This window comes from Scyliorhinus torazame, chromosome 6 (assembly GCF_047496885.1).
Source record: "Scyliorhinus torazame isolate Kashiwa2021f chromosome 6, sScyTor2.1, whole genome shotgun sequence".
Classification (NCBI taxonomy): domain Eukaryota; kingdom Metazoa; phylum Chordata; class Chondrichthyes; order Carcharhiniformes; family Scyliorhinidae; genus Scyliorhinus; species Scyliorhinus torazame.
The window spans coordinates 185,142,514-185,162,237 of NC_092712.1; the positions used below are offsets into that span (position 1 = coordinate 185,142,514).

The window sequence follows — 19,724 nt, forward strand, 5'->3', positions numbered from 1 at the left end:
GTCTCTCCGCGAACTGGCGGGGCGGGCCACTCCAGCGCAGAGGAGTGGCGTGAACCACTCCGGCGTCGGGCCGCCCCAAAAGTGCAAAATCCTACGCATCTTCAGGGGCTAGGCTGGCGGCGGATTGGTTTGCGCCACGCCAACTGGCACCGAAGGGCCTCTGCCGGGCGGCGCGAGTTGGCGTATGCGTGGGAGAACCAGGGTGTGCTGGCGTCATCCCAGCGCATGCACAGGGGGGTTCATCTCAGCGCTGGCCATCGCGGACTGTTACAGCGACCGGTGCAGAGAGAAGAATGCCCCCACGGCACAGGCCCGCCCGCGGATTGGTGGGCTCCGATCGCGGGCCAGGCCACCATGGGGGCACCCCCCAGGACCAGATCCCCCTGCGCCCACCTGACAACCCCGGAGGCCGCCTGCGGAGCCAGGTCCCGCCGGTAAGTACCTGTCGTAACATACGCCGGCGGGACCGGCCTAAAAGGGGCGGCCACTCGACCTATCGCGGGCCGGAAAATCGCCGGGAGCGGCCCCGACCGGCGCGGCGTGATTCCCGCCTCCGCCAAAACCAAGGCGCCAGAGAATTCGGCAGCCGGTGGGGGCGGGATTCACGCCGCCTCCCGGCGATTCTCCGACCTGGTTTGATTCAGCACAGCTAAGGGGCTAGCACCGGCGCCATGTGGAACACAATCAATTCCAATGAGAAACGGTGCTGGTTTCGCCAGATTTGCAATTGACACTCAGGAGGCTGACAAGCTGCAGCAGAATATACACACTTCACACCCCATACACCCCACCCCAACCAACAAGATGGCTGCAAGTAGACGGACATCCTGTTTCAGGGACGCCAAGCTGGAGACCCTCCTGGACGCGGTGGCGGAGAGGAGGATGGCCCTGTACCCTGGCTGGGGAGGAGGCTGCCAGCTGCCGCCGTTCCCCATGCCTGGATGCAGGTGGCAGAGGCAGTCAGCGTCATGTGCAACACCATCTGGACTGGCCTGCAGAGCCGTTATAAACTGCACCTCCTCAGGGAGGCCAGGGTGAGTAGATTAGTTAATTTCAACACTGTACTCTTGGCACCAACCCCCATCCCACACATCTATAACATGAACCCCCCCCCCCCCCCCAACTGGAGGGCATCCGAACCCCCACCCTGCACCCATGCCGGCACACATACCGGCTGCCATGACCGGGTGCCCTGGCCGCTGAGACCACCAGCTACCCACCCCCGGGGCTGCATGCTTCAGCGTGTCTAACACTGTCATTTTCTGTTTGCCCCTACCCCACCTCCTGGGAGAAGGCCGCCCATAACTGCCGGGAACGGGAAAAGACTGAGTAGGGACCGCCGGACCTGCGGCCCCACATCGCATCAGAGCAGAGGGCCATGGATGTGGTCGGCAGCTCAGTGGAAACGGAGGTAGCTGGGGTGGAGTTGGGCCACGGGTGAGGAAGTGAGACCCTGCTGAGTTGCAATTCCCCATGCTACATGTGGCAACTGCCCACCAAAATCACCCTCACACCACCTTCACCCCCGTCCTCACTCCCACCCTCACCCCCACCCTCACCATTGGGCATTTAGTGAAAAGGCTCCAGGGACACTATATGGTGCGCACTACACAGCTGATCTGGTACAGCAGGTGGAGGTAGGAATTCCAGAGGGGACGGACGGTCGGAGGGCAGGCAAACTCCAGGAACTAGCTGTTGCCCAGACGGGTTTTGGGAGTCAGGAACGGGCGGCCCCATCGATGCAGTCACACAGCCAGAGACTACATGAGGGGTTGTCAGCGAGCATCCAGTACCTGCAGGTACAGTTGGAGGAGTCCAACTGCGTGCAGGAGCAGGAGGTGGTGCCGAACGTGAGTGCCACCCAGGCCAGCACAGTACGGGTGCCGTCTGCGGTGGAGGCATTGGGGGCGACGGTTTTGGCTATGGATCAGCATGTCCAAGGCCTGGGGCATTCTGTGCAGGTGCTGGCCGAGGCCCAGGACAGGGTTGCCGCCTCCCAGGCAACCATGTCACAGAGCCACTTGGAAATTGCAGCGGCGCTCCTTAGCGTGGCCCAGTCATAGCAGGGAATGGTGGCGCCATTGCCCAGGCACTGGCTGACGTGGCGCAGACAGAGAGGAAGGTGGCCCAGTCCCAGAGGGAAATGGCGCTGTCATTAGCTAATGTGACACAGACCCAGAAGGTGGTGTCTTGGTCAATGGGTTGTGTGATGCAGTCCCAGATCATGATGGCCCACTCCCTGTGCTCCATGGCCGTGAGCATGCAGACCCTGGTCGAGACCAGATTGGGCCTCCTGGACTGGCGGTGCCAGGTGGTGGGGAAGCCTCAGGGGTTAGCTGCATTCGCACCCCTGTCCCATGGAGTAGCCCGGAGATCATTGGGCACCCACGAAGGAGGAGGAGACGATGGAGCCCGTGCCGGTGACTCCCGCAGGGGAGGTGCCAGAACACGGCAGCACCTCTAACTCCCCCCCTACTATCCCTGGCACATCTGGTGGGAAACAGGGAGAACAGGGTGGCATCATGTCACCTGGGACACCCAAGCGGCAGCGGGCCCATCCAGGCCCGGTCGCCCCAGAAGGCGGATTCCAACGGGAACCCTTGTCACATGCCGGGAATCACAGCAGGCTGTCTCCACTCCTGCTGTACCATCTGGGGATCCATAGGATGTAGCTTTAGGGCCTGGAAGGCCAGAATGTTCGACACCAGTTAAGTCAGCATGGGTGCAGGGCACAGTTTAGTTATAAGGGCTAGGGCACAATTCTGTATATATTTGTGGACATTAAACACCTGTTAACACTGTTACAAGCTGGTTTGGGCTGGTCAGAGTGGGGGTGCATGGGGGCGGGGGAGGAATGGGTGGATGTTGTGGGTGGCCTGAACTCCCCATCCTCTCCCTCCCTCTCGACCGCCCCACCACCGTCACCTCGGGGTCTGATGGAAGCGTGAGATGGAATGACCAGCTCGCATGCAGGCATCACCCAGGTGGACGTGGAAAGTGCTGCCATGGGCAGGAGTCAGTCATTGGCATACGATGTGGAGCACCAGAGTTAATCGCAGAGCGGGTTGTCATTAACCTCCATCCCATGGAGCAGACCCGATGTTACTGCGAACACAGGGCCCAGACCCCGCAGTGCAGTAGGTATGTATCGCGGAGGGATTTGCAGGTGATGCAGGTAAAGGGGCAGGAGGTTGTGGGTTTGGGATGCAGTGTCCGTGTCCCTGGACACATTTTACCCCCTCCACAGCCGCAGTCGGTAAACCTGGAGGCGATCAGAGAGTCCCATGTGCATTGGCCTGGCGCACAAGACGTACGGCCCCCCGAGCCTGCTAGGGGCCCATGTCCTGCTCATCCTTGCCTTCCCCTGCATCCTCCTCATTGGAAGAGGACTGGTGTTCACCCTCCTCCTCCAGCACGTCACCCCTCTGCTGTGCGATGTTGTGGAGGACCCACAATTTCCAATTTCCCCTGTCATCCCCCAGCCAGCCCGGCCAGTGACCGGCCCAGCAGCCCATAGTCGCTTCTCTCTGTGTCCTACCTTCTGGCTCTCCCTCATCAGCCACGATGCCGGTCTCACGATATTTGAAAGTAAAAGTGAACCTCGCCATCGGGAACTCGACCCATTGGCGGCTCCGGAGAATACCGGGTCAGGCCCACTAATGATATGCAAACGGTGTTTACTGTACATCCGTTCCGGACTGCATTGATGCTGATGCTGAGGCGACGTAGAATTGTGATTTGTCATCAAATCGGCGATTTCGACATCGGAACTGTTTCTCCACTCAATTGCGTTCCCCGATTTTGGTGTTGGCTGATGGAGAATCCCGCCCCTGTTTTGTCTCCACAGGTGCTGTCACAGCTGCAGAGATTTTCTAATATTTTCTGCTTTTGTTTCAGATTCCAAAATTCACAGTAATTTGCTTTTGTCATAACATTTCTAGTGTTTCCAAAGCACATTTCCATTTCATACGAAAAAATAAGCAAGAAAATTGTGATCATTCAAAAATATTTATTTATTAATTCACAATGTAAATTGTAAATGAGTGCTGGCTAAATTTAAAAAAGGTTTAAGGCACTGTGCAAGATTTAGGTAATTTCTTGTCTATTGATTATAGACAGGAAATTATGTGGATTAAGTCATTAAATGGAAACAGTATAAGTAAAGAAATTAAATCCCAGTGCCTCTCTCAAGTAAAAACAAGTATTGTTGCTGCACTTCATTATAGCTCAGATGGCATCAAACGTTTTGATCTCTTCATATTTTGAATCACTGGAAAAAGAAAACAATGTTAAGCAAAATCTGTCAATCCAATCCAATTTGATGCAAACATTTTATAGCACAAAATTAAATATGTCTCTGGAGCCAAACAAAAATTGTTGTTTTCATGCGATGTGGTGATTTTGGTATCGTGATAGATCACTGATCCCAGCCATGTCTTCAACATGAGGCCTAAAATGGCCAAAACATGAATGGTTCCTGCTGCCATTTCACCAGCCTGTCCACCTCCTACCCCATTTCCAGAGGGCTAGTCAAATCCAGCAATGAAAATGTTGTATAATTTTCATTGGTTAATTTCAACTTTTTCAGGGAATAGGTCTGATGTACTTAATAGGAATGAATTAATTTGGTAGCAGTGTGTAAATGATCAAATATCACCGATTACAATGTCTAGCCTACACTGAATGCAGATTTACAAGCTCTTTTCAGAACATAAATAGGAACAGTTGGAAGCCATTTTGGCCTCCGAGCCTACTTTCACATTCAATATGATCTTCAACCTCAACTTTACATTCCAGCACTGTTGCCTCACACGCCAGGGATCCAGGATGAATTCCGACCTTGTGTGACTGTCTGTGTTGTCATGTGAGAGTACATTTAAGAAATGGATGTTTAAGCAAATTCTTAAATTTCCTTTAAGAAATGGAAATTATCATATTACTGAAGTGATGTCAGAGGGTGGGGGGAGCTGAGCTCACTTCTGCTTTTTTTGAGCTTCAGTTTGAGAACGCAGCTGGGAGTGTCTGTGTGTTTTGCTGTGAGCTGCAGGAAGAAACACAGAGCTGGTCTGTTGATTTCTGCAATCCAAAGACTATAAATATATTGAATGTTACCTAATATGCTCCTATTTTTGAAGGTTGGAAGTCTTTTGGATGTTTAAAGGAAGAGTTTGAAGGATTATTTAGTGTTGTAGTCTTTTGGGGTTATCTTTGAAGTAATGGGTGTTAAGATATTCAATGTTTGTTTTAAAAGGGTTAACTTGAGTTCATAGAATAAACATTGTTTTGTTTTAAAAACCACTTGTCCATTTCTGCTGTATCACACCTGGAGAGTACGCCGTGTCCTTCCCACACCACAATCTATTAAAAGTTGTGGGTCGGTTGAACTCCATGAAACACTTTGAGGTTCTCTAAACCCGGACCCATAACAATTGGGGGCTCATCCGGGATAAAAGTCTATCGATTGGATTGGCTTAACGAACTTAAAGACAGTGAGGGGTGAGCATATTGTGGTTGCTTTTCAGGGGTGGTATTTTAGTTTAAGTGGGGAGTGTGTTGTACACGATGGCTCTTTCAGAGGCTCAGGAGTTTTTGGGGGTGGACATGGTAACTCGCAATACTTTACGGACAGAGACTAAAAGCAGACTGTTAGATTTGGTAAAAGCATTGCAGTTAACATTGCCTGGCAAAATGCGAAAAGATGAGGTACTTACCGCGGTAGCTGAGCATTTAAATTTGCCTGAGATACATTCTGTCTCATTAGAAATGGCAAAGCTCCAGTTGCAGATTAAGCAATCTGAACATGAAAAATAATTAAAGCAGCTTGAATATGCAATGAGAGAAAAAGAAAAGGAGAGAGAAGAAAGAAATAAAGAAAGAGATAGAGATAGAGAAGAAAAAGAAAAGGAGAGAGAAGAAAGAAACAAAGAAAGAGATAGAGAGCAAAGGGAAAAAGAGAGAGAGTTTGAACTTCATAAAATGGCTATGAAACATGAAAATCAGTTAAAATTGGCAGACGCAAAGGGAAACATACAGTTGGATGAGATTGATGAGGATAGTGAGACAGAGCGTCATAGTCGAAGATGTGGTGGGGATCTATTTAAATATGTCCAAGCATTGCCAAGGTTTGATGAGAAGGAGGTTGAAGCCTTTTTCATTTCATTTGAGAAGGTAGCTAAACAAATGAAATGGCCACAGGACATGTCGGTATTACTGATTAAAACAAAGCTGGTAGGTAGAGCTAGTGAAGTGTTTGCATCACTACTGGAGGGGGTATCTGGAACTTATGTGGAGGTGAAAAAATCCATCTTAGGTGCATATGAGCTAGTGCCTGAGGCTTACAGACAAAGGTTTAGAAGTTTAAGGAAAGAATTTGGTCAAACATACATGGAGTTTGAAAGGATCAAACAGAGTAATTTTGATAGGTGGATAGGGCTTTGAAAATAGACCAAACCATGAAGCTCTCAGAGAAATTATACTTTTGGAGGAGTTTAAAATTTCTATTCCTGATGTAGTGAGAACTCATCTGGAAGAGCAGAGGGTTAAAACTGCGAGATTAGCAGCAGAAATGGCAGATGATTATGAATTAGTTCATAAATCAAGGCTTGGTTTCTGACATCAGTTTCAGCCTGTGAGGGATAGAAACTGGGGACATGAGAAATACTCAAGTGGTAAAGGTAAAGGTGATCTGATGGGAGATAATAAAGAGAGTGTACCTCAGATTAAAAAAGAAATCCAGGAGGGTGGATGAGAAATGAAAAGTTTCAAATGTTTTCACTGTAATAAACTAGGCCATGTAAAGTCACAGTGATGGTGGTTGAAGAAAAGCACTGAGAAGGCTGATGTGGTAAAACAGGATAAGACAGTGGGGTTTGTTAAAGTGGTAAAGGAAAGCCCAAGGGAAGCGAAGGAGGTGCAAACGATTGTACAGCCTGTTCAAGAAGTAATTGATAAGAAGGTGCCAGATGTCTTTAAATAATTTACTTATGTGGGTGAAGTTTACTCATGTGTATCAGGAGGAGCAGGTAAAGAAGTCACAATTTTAAGAGATACAGGAGCTAGTCAATCTTTAATGGTAAGTGATGAAGAATTCTGTAGTTTGGGAAGAATGTTGCCAGAAAAGGGGGTAATACGTGGAATTCAGGATGAGAGGAGTAGCATTCCATTATATAAGGTAAGGTTGGAAAGTCCAGTGAAGAGTGGTGAAGTGGTAGTAGGAGTAATAGAGAAACTATCTTGTCGAGGAATACAGTTTATCTTGGGTAATGATACAGCTGGATCGCAGTTGGGATTGATGCCTACTGTGGTTGATAAGCCCGTGGAAAATCAGACAACTGAAGTGTTGAAGGACGAATATCCTGGGATATTTCCGGATTGTGTAGTAACAAGGTCGCAAAGTCACAGGTTAAGACAAGAGGAGAAATCAAAGAGTCAAGATGAAGTGGAAGTGCAATTATCAGAAATGATTTTTGATCAAATAGTGGAAAAAGAACAAGAACAGGTGGAGGATGAGGCGGATATTTTTAGTTCAGGAAAATTGGCCGAGTTACAACAGAAAGATGTGGAAATAAAACGGATATATCAGAAAGCATATGCGGAAGAGGAATCTGAGAGTATACCAGAGTGTTATTACCGTAAAAGTGATGTCTTGATAAGAAAATGGAGACCTGTACATATGCAGGCAGATGAAAAGTGGGCAGAAGTTCATCAAATAGTATTGCCGGTAGGGTATAGAAAGGAGGTGTTGCGAGTGGCACAGGAGGGACCAGTGGGAGGTCATTTGGGGATAAGGAAAACTCAAGCTAAAATCCAGAAACATTTTTATTGGCCCGGACTACATAATGATGTAGTTAAATTTTGTCAATCATGTCACACATGTCAAGTGATAGGGAAACCTCAAGCAGTGATAAACCAGCGCCCTTAATACCCATTCCAGCATTTGAGGACCATTTTACAAGGGTCCTAATTGATTGTGGAGGACCGCTTCCTAAAACAAAAAGTGGGAATCAATATCTTTTGACTATAATGGATGTGTCTACTAGGTTTCCAGAGGCCATTCAATACGTAATATTACAGCTAAAAAGATTGTGGAGGAGTTACTTAAATTCATTACTAGATATGGACTACCCACAGAAATTCAATCGGATCAAGGATCAAATTTTACCTCAAAGTTATTCAAAGAAGTTATGGATAGCTTAGGAATAAAACAATTTAAATCAACTGCGTACCATTCAGAATCAAAGGGAGCGTTAGAAAGGTGGCATCAGACGTTAAAGACAATGTTGAGGGCTTAGTGTCAAGATTATCCAGAGGTTTGGGATAAAGGAATTCCATTTGTATTGTTTGCAATTAGGGATGCACCTAATGAGTCAACCAAATTTAGTCCTTTTGAACTAATTTTTGGTCATGAGGTAAGAGGACCACTTAAATTGATTAAAGAAAAATTGGTGGGTGAGAAATCGGAAATTACACTATTGGATTACGTGTCAAATTTTAGGGAACGATTAAATAGAGCAGGTGAATTGGCTAGACAACATTTGAAAGCTGCACAAAATGTGATGAAACGGGTAGCGGACAAGAAATCCAAAGTTCGTAGTTTTTCCAGTGGAGATTAAGTTTTAGTATTGTTACCAGTGGTAGGGGAGCCTTTAAAAGCAAGGTTTTGTGGACCATATCAGATTGAAATAAAATTAAGTGAGGTGAATTATGTGGTAAAAACACCAGATAGAAGGAAGACTCTCCGAGTGTGTCATGTGAATATGCTTAAAAGGTACTTTGAAAAGGAAGGAGAGAAAAAGGAGGTTTTAATGATTCTAACTCAAAGTGACAAACCAAATCCAGGTGACTGTGAATTTGACATACCTCATATTAAATTGGAAAATGAGGATGTTCTTAAAAATTGGGATGAATTGTTAAGTTACCTTCCAGATGAAAAACGAACTGACCTGAAAGAGTTATTGATATCACATGGGCAAGTTTGTAGAGATAAATTGGGAAGTACTAAAATGGCTATACATGATGTAGATGTGGGAAATGCTGTTCCTATCAAACAACATCCATATAGACTTAATCCTTTAAAATTGGCACTGGTTAACAAAGAGATTGAGAGTATGCTTAAAAATGGCATAATTGAAGTGGGCTAGAGCAGCCTGTTGGTTATTTTTCAAAGAAATTGAATTCTCACCAGAAAAAGTATTTGACGATTGAGAAGGAGACTTTGAGTTTGGTGCTGGCTTTGCAACATTTTCACATTTATGTGACCAGCAATCCGTCTGATACCATTATATTTACTGATCATAATCCGTTGACGTTTTTGGAGCGATTCCGGAATAACAATGCAAGACTGTTTCGCTGGAGTTTAGCACACTGGGCTAAATCGCTAGCTTTTAAAGCAGACCAAGGCAGGCCAGCAGCACGGTTCAATTCCTGTACCAGCCTCCCCGAACAGGCGCCGGAATGTGGCGACTAGGGGCTTTTCACAGTAACTTCATTTGAAGCCTACTTGTGACAATAAGTGATTTTCATTTCATTTCAATTCATTACAGCCATTTCATTTAAAAGTAGTACATGTGGCTGGACGGGAAAATATGATAGCCGATGCTTTGTCACGAATGTGATGAACGGAAGGATTTCAGTTGGAGGAAGAAGAACGAAGTAAAATGGACTATCATATTATACCTGCTTGCGTGTGTTGTCTTTTTTGAACCGGTAAAGTGTTTTTACTGTGTGCATTTCTTAATTGATGGTGCAAAGGTGAAAAATTAAACCATCTTGGAGTTGATGGTTTGTTTGTTTTTCTTGGGGGGGGGGGGGTTGTCATGTGAGAGTATCTTTAAGAAATGGATGTTCAAGCAATGTACCTTGAAGAAATGGAGCTGATCATATTACTGAAGTGATGTCAGAGGGTGGGGGGAGCTGAGCTCACTTCTGCTTTTTTTGAGCTTCAGTTTGAGAACGCAGCTGGGAGTGGCTGTGTGTTTTGCTGTGAGCTGCAGGAAGAAACACAGAGCTGGTCTATTGATTTCTGCAATCCAAAGACTATAAATATATTGAATGCAACCTAACGTGCTCCTATTTTTGAAGGTTTGAAGTCTTTTGGGTGTTCAAAGGAACAGTTTGAAGGATCAGTTAGTGTTGTAGTCTTTTGGGGTTATCTTTGAAGTAATGGGTGTTAAGATATTCAATGTTTGTTTTAAAAGGGTTAACTTGAGTTCATAGAATAAACATTGTTTTGTTTTAAAAACCACTTGTCCATTTCTGCTGTATCACATCTGGAGAGTACGCTGTGTGCTTCCCACACTGCAAACTATTAAAAGTTGTGGGTCGGTTGAACTCCATGAAACACTTTGGGGGTTCTGTAAACCCGGACCCATAACAGTGTGAAGTTTGCACTTTCTCCCTGTGTCTGCGTGGGTTTCCTCTGGGTGCTCCGGTTTCCTCCCACAGTCCAAAGATGTGCAGGTTGGGTGGATTGGCCATGCTAAATTTTCCCTTAGGTCCAAAGATGTGCAGGTTAGTTGGGTTATGGCAATAGGGTGGAAATGGGGCTAGGTGAAGACTCAATGGACTGAATGGCCTCCTTCTGCACTGTAGGAATTCTATGGTTCTTATGGCTAGGCAAATCTGAAGTTTCCAGTAGTCCATTTGAAAATCCAGAACCATTTTGCAAATTATTTCCAAATAACCTTTCATAACAAATTGCAGATGTGTCAGCGTGGGTTTCCTCTGGGTGCTCCAGTTTCCTCCCACAGTCTAAAGATGTGCAGGTTGGGTGGATTGGCCATGCTAAATTGCCCCTTAGTGACCAAAGATTTGCAGGTTAGTTGGGGTTATGGGACTAGGATGGGAATGGGGCTAGGTGCAGACTCAATGGACTGAATGGCCTCCTTCTGCAGGAATTCTATGGTTCTTATGTCTGGGCAAATCTGAAGTTTTCAGTAGTCCATTTGAAAATCCAGAACCATTTTGAAAATTATTTCCAAAAAACCTTTCATAACAAATTGCAGAAAATTGTCATCGAATTGGCAAAATATTCTTGAATTGAGACAAGAGCATTCAATAAATTTAGAAATTCTCACTTACAAAGCTGAATATCTTGTGGTTCATATGTGTAGAGCCGGTTTGAGTACTTTCCTACGATATCTGCTCTCACAGTCAAAGAAGGATCTGCAGCAATACAAAATACAGCGCAATGAAAACAGGAAACCTTCTTAGTCCCCCCCCCTTCATTGGGGCTGTTTGATTGTATTGGCTATATTTACTGCCACAAAACCAGGGGATTTGTTTTGGTTAAAAAGTAAACAGCAAGAAATGTAAAAATATTGCTGACTTTTTGCCATGTGGGATAAACAGATAAACAATGAAAGTTTCATTAAGATATCTCCTGATCAAAACGGACAAAATCTTTGTGAAAACATATAATTTGTACATTATTCAAATTTAGACAGCTCCAGTCAACACATGGAAAAATTGCCACTTTATTGCTGTTTTTATTATTATTTCTGGGTGTTTCTATTTATTACGACTATCTTCAATGGCTCTTCTTTTAGATTTCCAATTAGTGCAGATAATAAACTCAATCAAAGAATGGGTTTGAAAGTTAACAGTACAACTGAAGAAAATGCTGGTAATGACACTTCAAATGTACGCAGAGAATGCATGTCAGGAAGTTGTTCATTTCCAGCCCATGGTTTGCCATCCATTAACTTTAATGGATCTAAGATCACAGTTCGGGAGTGTGCGGTTTCCTGATACAATCTCTTGGCATGGGCCAGGTCCAATACATTAGAATTTTTAGGTGAAAGTTAAAAAGATCTGCCACTAAATTTTTAATCACTAAAGATGCAATGGGGTTAACTTATGTGTGCAATAGAGCCAATACCCATGCTGAGTTAGTTAATGTCAGGTCATTTGCACAGTGGCAGCAAAAGAACAATGAATGTTAACTACAAACCTTTGCATAGCTTTTTTTTGGCTTGTTAAGAGCATTTTTTTGCATCAATCAAATGTGACTGTTCAAATTTATTCATGTTTGTCCTCAAGTCCATATTGTATTGATAACAATTATTATGAAGGTAGCATTGGGAGTCAGGGGTATGTTGACAGAAATTCCGTGTAAAATAGAGCCGAGACATTCTAAAGGGTAGTTCTAGCCACATGTAAATAAACATGGGTGCAACAGCAACTCTAATTTCTCTGGACATTTCTCTGGAGAAGAAGGAAATCTGTAGAAAGGATAGCCAGAAATATCTGAGCCGTGGGAGAATAATTAAAATCGATGACTGGGCGGCATGTGGCGCAGTGGATAGCACTGGGACTGCGGCGCTGAGGACACGGGTTTGAATCCCGGCCCTGGGTCACTGTCCGCGTGGAGTTTGCACATTCTCCCCTTGTCTGCGTGGGTTTCGCCCCCACAGCCCAAAGATGTGCAGGTTAGGTGGATTGGCCACACTGAATTGCCCCTTAATTGGAATAAAAATAATTGGGTACTCTAAATTTATTTTTTTTAAAGTAAAAAAATCGATGACTTGCTCACACAACATGCTGACTACTGACGATAGATTGTATCCAGGACCAATGGGTGAAAAATATAATCTCAATAAGAAAACCATGTTGCATGTTGCCATCTTATGGAACTTGTCCTGCAACCATCAAGCAGGATTGGTGCTGTGCTGCTGACATTTTTTTGGAAATGTCACAGCACTTGGGAAGGATTAGCTTATTTCCGATTCATTAGCCAGTGCTGGATTCTCCGTTCTGGAGACTATGAGCTGGATTCTCCGTCCCGCCGTACCACATTTCTGTTTCAGCATATCGGCGGGATGCTCCATTATGCCGACTGGTCAATGGGGTTTCCCATTGTGGGGCAGCCCCACGCTGTGGGGAAACCCCCGGGCTGCCGGCAAAATGGAGCATCCCGCCGGCGGAGAATCCAGCCCTATTCCAACCTGTAAATTAACACCCATCCCCAGTTTGAAAGCCAGTACAGCATCAATCTCTAGTCCAACCAATTATCCTTGTAATACTTGAGCGTGGGCTGTTGTAATTGTACCTATTTTTTATTTCAGTGTCGATTATAAATGAGAGAGAACAGAACACCTCCCAACATTTGTTCAGATAATATAATAAATAATAAACACTATGGAATTACCAAACTGGTTGGTATTGTTGTGGTAGAACGGAGTGTGATGAATTATTCAGCATGAAATGGTGAATCCACAAAAAAAATCAGACACTTACCTACAAACATTATACGGGGCACATATTTACCATCAGGGGCAAGGTTCTTGTCAACGGTTTCATGCTTGTAAAAAAGAACAAAAGTATGAAATACCTTGAGTGAAATCTCCATTGTTTGAAAATTGAATTGTATCAAAACACACACTGAGAGCTAGTGTGCTTTTTACAATGGATGAGGTAAAGGGGCAGATAAAGGGGCAGGTGTTACAATTTCTGCAATTGCATGGGAAGGTGCCATGGGTGATGGGAGAGGTGTTGGGAATGTTGGAGGAGTGGACTAGATTATCTTGGAGGCAATGGGTTCTGCGGAATGCTGACAGAGGGAGTGAAGGGAAGGTGTGATTGGTGGTGGCAACACGTTGGAAGTTGGCGAAAATGGCGGAGGATTATGCTTTGCATACGGAGGCTGATGCAGTGAAATGTGAGAACAAGGGGGATGCTATCCTTGTTCTGGGAGGGAGGGGAGGGGGGCGAAGGTAGTGGAGCAGGAGATGGACCTCAGCTTTGCCCTCTGCCACCATGCATAAATCCCCTTTTTGAAACCTAATTGGCCCTACTCCTCTTTTTACTATTTATATTCCTATAGGTGTGCTGAGCAAATGTGGCTTGCGATCACTGTCAATTACACTTTCCCTTTCTTTGCTGATGATTGAGAGTAGGCTGATGGGAAGTAATTGGCTCAATTAGATTTGGTATGCTTGTTGTGGACAGGGCATAACTGCATAATTTTCCACATAGTTAGCGAGATGCCAGTGTTGTAAATGTACTGGAACAGCTTGGGAATTCAGATAGTTCTTGAGCACAAAGCATTTAGAAGGACAAGGGCAGCAGATACACTACCTGGAGGTTCCCCTCCAAGTCACTCACCATTCTGACTTTATAATAATAATCTTTATTGTCACAAGTAGGCTTACATTTACATTGCAATGAAGTTACTGTGAAGAGCCCCTAGTCACCACATTCCGGCGCCTGTTCGGGTACATGGAGGGAGAAATCAGAATATCCAATTCACCCAACAGCCCGTCTTTCGGGACTTGTGGGAGGAAACCAGAGCACCCGGAGGAAACCCGCGCAGACACAGGGAGAACGTGCAGCCTCCACACAGACAGTGACCCAAACCGGAAATCGAACCTGGGATCCTGGAGCTGTGAAGCAACCGTGCCGCCATCCCTTCACTGTCGCTGGGTCAAAATCCTGGAACTCCCTACCTAATAGGACAGTAGATGTACCTACACCACAGGGACTGCAGCGGTTTAAGAAGGTAGCTCACTACCACCTTTTCAAGGGCAATTAAGGATGGGCAATAAATGCTGGCCTAGCCAATGAAGCCCACATCCCATAAAAATGGATTAAAAAAACATTACAGCCAGGATGTTGTCAGGGCCTTCAGCCATTTGCTGTCACCAGTGTCTTCACCCTCTAATTTATATCACGTGGAGTGAATCAAATTGGCTGAAGACTGGCACCTGTGATGCTGGAGACTTCAGGAAGAGGCCAAGATGGATCGTCCACTTGGGAATTCTCACTGAAGATGGTTGCAATTGTTTCAGCCATGTCCTTTGCACAGATGTGCTGGGCTCCACCGTCATTGAGGATGGAATCTTCTTCACAGGTTAATTTGTGAATTGTTCACTATTGTGTTGGGTGCTCTGGATCCGTGGAAAACATACAGGCCACCAACACTTAAAATAGTGCAATGCTATTTTATTAAGTTAGAAACTGTTGAACATACTTTCATTGTGGGTTAACACGATGTTAGATTAAACTAAAGACCTATTCCTGTCCTAACCAGTCTATGCACTCAGCACATGATGAAGATCTGTGCTGTAAGCTGTAAGCTCTGTCCTCCTGAGAAGCTGCATCCCGAATGAACGGGAACTCTGATGCCCTCTGCCTATATAGTGCATGTGCTCTAACTGGTGATTGGCTGGTGTTGTGTGCGTTGATTGATCTTGCTGTGTGTCCATCAGTGTGTGTGCATCTGCACCATGATATACTGGTGTATATTATGACATCCCCCCTTTTATAAAAAAATGTATGTGTGTGGCAATAAATAATGTATGGTGAGAATGTTCCTAACTACGTGTGGGGTGCGAAGACATATTTACAGGACTACGTACATGAGAACTAAGCTATTTACATGGGAAGGTGCCTGGTGCAGAGAAGCAGTATGCAACAAGAATAACGAGATCAACACTATAGACAAACCAGGGAAATGATCAAACAAAGCAACAAAACAATTCAGAGAGTCCATAAATTCGAAAAGTTCACAAATTTAGTCTCTGAGGTGGGCGACGAATTCTGGTTGACCGCCTCAATGGTGGGTCGAGAGCCGCCAGTTCAGGAGCGGGCTGGATTGTGTCAGAGTCAGGGGGATGCAGAGTGACAGGGAGCTCTGCATAGTCCGTGGCAGGGTCAGCAGGAGGGCGAGGCGACACTGGAGGATCACGTGGTGAGCGTGGAACGAGACGAAGGGCGCGTCGATTGCGGCGCAGAATAGAGCCATCCAGTAGACGAACCAGGAACGAGCGGGGTCTACCTGCCAAAGGACAACAGCGGTTGCAGACCAGCCACCATCTGGAAGATGGACACGGACGTTGTCATCTGGAGCCAGAGCAGGGAGGTCAGCTGCACGGGAGTCATGAGCCGCCTTGTGCTGTGCACGAGACAGCTGCATCCTGCGAAGGACCGGAACGTGGTCGAGGGCTGGGACATGGATGGACGGCACCATCGTCCTCAGGGTACGACCCTTGAGTAACTGGGCTGGCGACAGGCCAGTGGACAGTGGGGCGGAGCGATAGGCCAGCAAGGCAAGGTAGAAATCGGACCCAGCATCGGCAGCCTTGCATAGGAGCCGTTTGACGATATGTACTCCCTTCTCCGCTTTGCTGTTGGATTGGGGGTACAGGGGACTGGACGTCACATGGGAAAAATTGTAACGCCTGGCAAAGTTGGACCATTCTTGGCTGGTAAAGCAGGGGCCATTGTCCGACATAACCGTGAGCGGGATGCCGTGTCAAGCAAAGGTTTCTTTACATGCACGAATGACTGCAGACGAGGTGAGGTCGTGCAACCGTATCACCTCCGGATAATTCGAAAAGTAGCCCACGATGAGGACATAGTCTCTACCCAGCACGTGGAACTGGTCGATGCCCACCTTGGTCCATGGTGACGTGACCAACTCATGGGGCTGCAGGGTCTCACGTGGTTGGGCCGGCTGGAAGCGCTGACAAGTGGGGCAGTTGAACACTGTGTTGGCTATGTCCTCATTAATGCCGGGCCAGTACACTGCCTCTCGGGCCAGTCGGCAGCACTTTTCCACGCCAAGGTGGCCCTCGTGTAGTTGTTCCAGGACAAGCTGGCGCATGCTATGCGGGATGACAATGCGGTCCGGTTTTAGAAGAACCCCGTCTACTACTGCCAGATCATCTCTGACATTATAGAATTGAGGGCATTGGCCCTTGAGCCACCCGTCCGTTAGGTGGCGCATGACACGCTGTAGTAAGGGGTCAGCCGCCGTCTCGCGGCGAATTTGGACGAGGCGTTCATCCGAGGCAGGTAGATTGGAGACCACGAATGTCACATGGGCGTCAACCTGGCAGACAGATCCCGCTGGGTCACATGGAGTGTTGACTGCCCTGGGGTGAGCATCAGCAATGATGAGGTCTTTGCCTGGGGTGTACACCAGCTGGAAGTCGTATCGCCGGAGCTTGAGAAGAATACGCTGGAGGCGAGGCGTCATGTCGTTCAAGTCTTTCTGTATTATATTGACCAGCGGGCGATGGTCGGTCTCAACGGTGAATTGAGGAAGTCCGTAGACATAATCGTGAAACTTAACCACACCGGTCAGAAGGCCCAGGCACTCCTTTTCAATCTGCGCATAGCGCTGCTCCGTGGGGGTCATCGCACGTGACGCATATGCGGCGGGGGCCTCATCACGTTGAAGGAGCACTGCCCCAATGCCGGATTGACTGGCATCGGTCGAAATTTTGGTCTCCTTTGCTGGATCAAAGAAAGCTAAGACCGGGGCCGTGGTCAGTTTTGTTTTGAGTTCTCTCCATTCGCGCTCGTGGACAGGGGGCCATTGGAAGTCTGTCGTCTTCCTGACCAGGTTCCTGAGAGCCGTGGTATGAGAGGCGAGGTTAGGGATAAACATCCCTAAAAAATTGACCATGCCCGGAAATCGGAGGACCACCTTCTTGTCCTCTGGTGTTTTCATAGCTGTGATGGCAGCTACCTTGTCCACATCCGGCTGCACACCCAATTGGGAGATGTGGTCCCCGAGGAACTTGAGTTCCGTCTGACCAAAAGAGCGTTTGGCCCTGTTGAGGCAGAGGCCATGCTCATGTATACATCTGAATACGCGCTGGAGGCGACTAACATGCTCCTGGACCAAATGATTATGTCATCGACATAGACGCGAACACCTTGAATACCTTCCATCATTTGTTCCATAATCCTATGGAACACTTCTGATGCAGAGATGATCCCGAACGGCCTCCTGTTGTAACAATATCTGCCAAAGGGGGTGTTAAATGTGCAGAGTTTCCTGCTGGATTTATTAAGCTGGATTTGCCAGAATCCTTTTGAGACATCGAGTTTGGTAAAGAGCTTGGCGCGAGCCATCTCACATGTGGGATCTTCGCGCTTGGGAATTGGATAATGCTCCCTCGTGATATTGCGATTTAGATCCTTGGGATCAATGCAAATTCTCAATTTGCCGGAAGGCTTTTTTACACATCCCATGGAGCTGACCCACTCGGAGCTGACCCCGTCGGTTGGTTCCGTGACTTTGGAAATCACTCCTTCGTTCTGGAGGTCCTGCAGCTGCTGCTTGAGGCAGTCCTTGAGGCGTTGAGCTGTGCCCTGAAGTCGGTGTCCTGAAAGGCAGACGCGTCAGCAGGAGAGAGAGTGAACTCTCGGAACTAGGTTCAACAGGTTGCATGCCTGCACGCCAAGCAGGGAGGCTTTCGAGGAGCCCATGATTTCAAAGGAAAGGATGGCTTTGCGTGACCTGTGCGTCACTTCAAGTTGGCATGAGCCGCTGGCAGCAATGGCATTGCCATTATAATCTAACAGCTGGCAGGCTGATGGGAGGATGGCTTTGGACACGAAGGCTTTGGAGGTCAGACCACGCAATGAGATTGGCGGAGGCACCAGTGTCCAGGCAAAATCGTAATTGGGACCGGTTGACCGTAAGGGTGGCACACCACTCATCGTCTGGATTGATGCTGTATACCGATAAAGGCTGGATTCTTTGCTTCGGGGACACCCTGTTTTTTGTAACGATACCGACTCAAAAAGGCGCCTTCGGGTCGTTGGTGTCAATATCGGGTTGCAGGTCCGAGTCGGACTCGGTGACCGTGGGTTGAATTGCCCGGACATTCCTGCGAGGCTGGCTGGAGCGACAAGAGTTGGCAGGCTGAGCTGATCTGCATAAAGCAGCATAGTGGCCAAGTTTGCTGTATCTCAGGCATCGTTGGGATTTGGCAGGGCATTGACGCTTTAAGTGGGCAGAGCCACAGTTGCCGCACATTGTAGCGTCAGTACGTTCGCTGCGCCACCGCTCATGCGCGGTGCGGTCGTACGTGGTGCGCACCTGCGCAGTACATTCATCGACGTCGCCGTCCCCTCGTTCGGTGCGCACAAGCGCGGGAGTCTGTGAAAAGTGGGCGAAATGGCCGCCCTCATCCAGAGCTGAGGCCCTGGAGTTGCTCGATTGCTTGGATCCGTTCTGCCTCGTGGGGACCTTGCCGCGCCATCTGAGCCGCTTGAATGTGGAAATACCGACTAATGGCGTGTTCTCATGTAGCACGCAGGTCTCAATGGCAATCGCGAGGGGAGCTGCTTTACCTTGAGGAGCTGCTGTCGTAGGGGATCCGACTGAACACCGAAAACGATCTGGTTGCGTATCATGGAGTCGGAGGTGGGCCCGTACTTGCAGGACTGCGCAAGGATGCGGAAGTGAATGAGAAAGGACTGGAAAGGTTCATCCTTACCCTGCATACGCTGTTGGAATATATAGCGCTTGAAACTTTCATTCACCTCGATGTTGCAGTGACTGTCAAACTTGAGGAGGACCATCTTGAATTTTGATTTATCTTCACCATCAGCAAAGGTGAGAGAATTCAAAATGTGGATGGCATGTTCCCCGGCCGTGGATAGGAAGAGAGCGATCTTCCTGGTGTCTGAGGCAGCTTCCCGGTCTGTGGCTCCAAGGTAGAGCTGGAAGCGTTGTTTGAATATCTTCCAGTTGGCCCCTAGATTACCGGTGATGCGGAGCGGCGGCGGCGGGCGGACGCTGTCCATTTTGCAGGATGGCTGTATGCTGGTGGAAGGCAGATCACTTGCAGGTAGGTCTAAGAAGTTCTATCATCCCTCAACTCCTGGTATCATGATGTGTTGGGTGCTCTGGATCCGTGGAACACATACAGGCCACCAACACTTAAAATAGTGCAACACTATTTTATTAAGTTAGAAACTGTTGA

At 47.3% G+C, this 19,724-nt stretch overlaps 1 protein-coding gene across 1 annotated transcript in view; it reads right to left on the bottom strand.

Moving 5' to 3' along the window:
- Positions 1 to 3,989: 3,989 nt before the first annotated feature.
- The window catches only part of LOC140425758 (anterior gradient protein 3-like), a 31,199-nt gene continuing 15,464 nt past the window's right edge, over positions 3,990 to 19,724 (bottom strand). The window contains exons 5-7 of the mRNA XM_072510199.1: positions 13,237 to 13,300; positions 11,080 to 11,163; positions 3,990 to 4,270 (exon numbers count right to left, since the gene is read on the bottom strand). Coding sequence (XP_072366300.1) covers positions 4,221 to 4,270; positions 11,080 to 11,163; positions 13,237 to 13,300 — 198 coding nt within the window. The 3' untranslated portion in view covers positions 3,990 to 4,220. The remainder of the gene's footprint in view (positions 4,271 to 11,079; positions 11,164 to 13,236; positions 13,301 to 19,724) is intronic.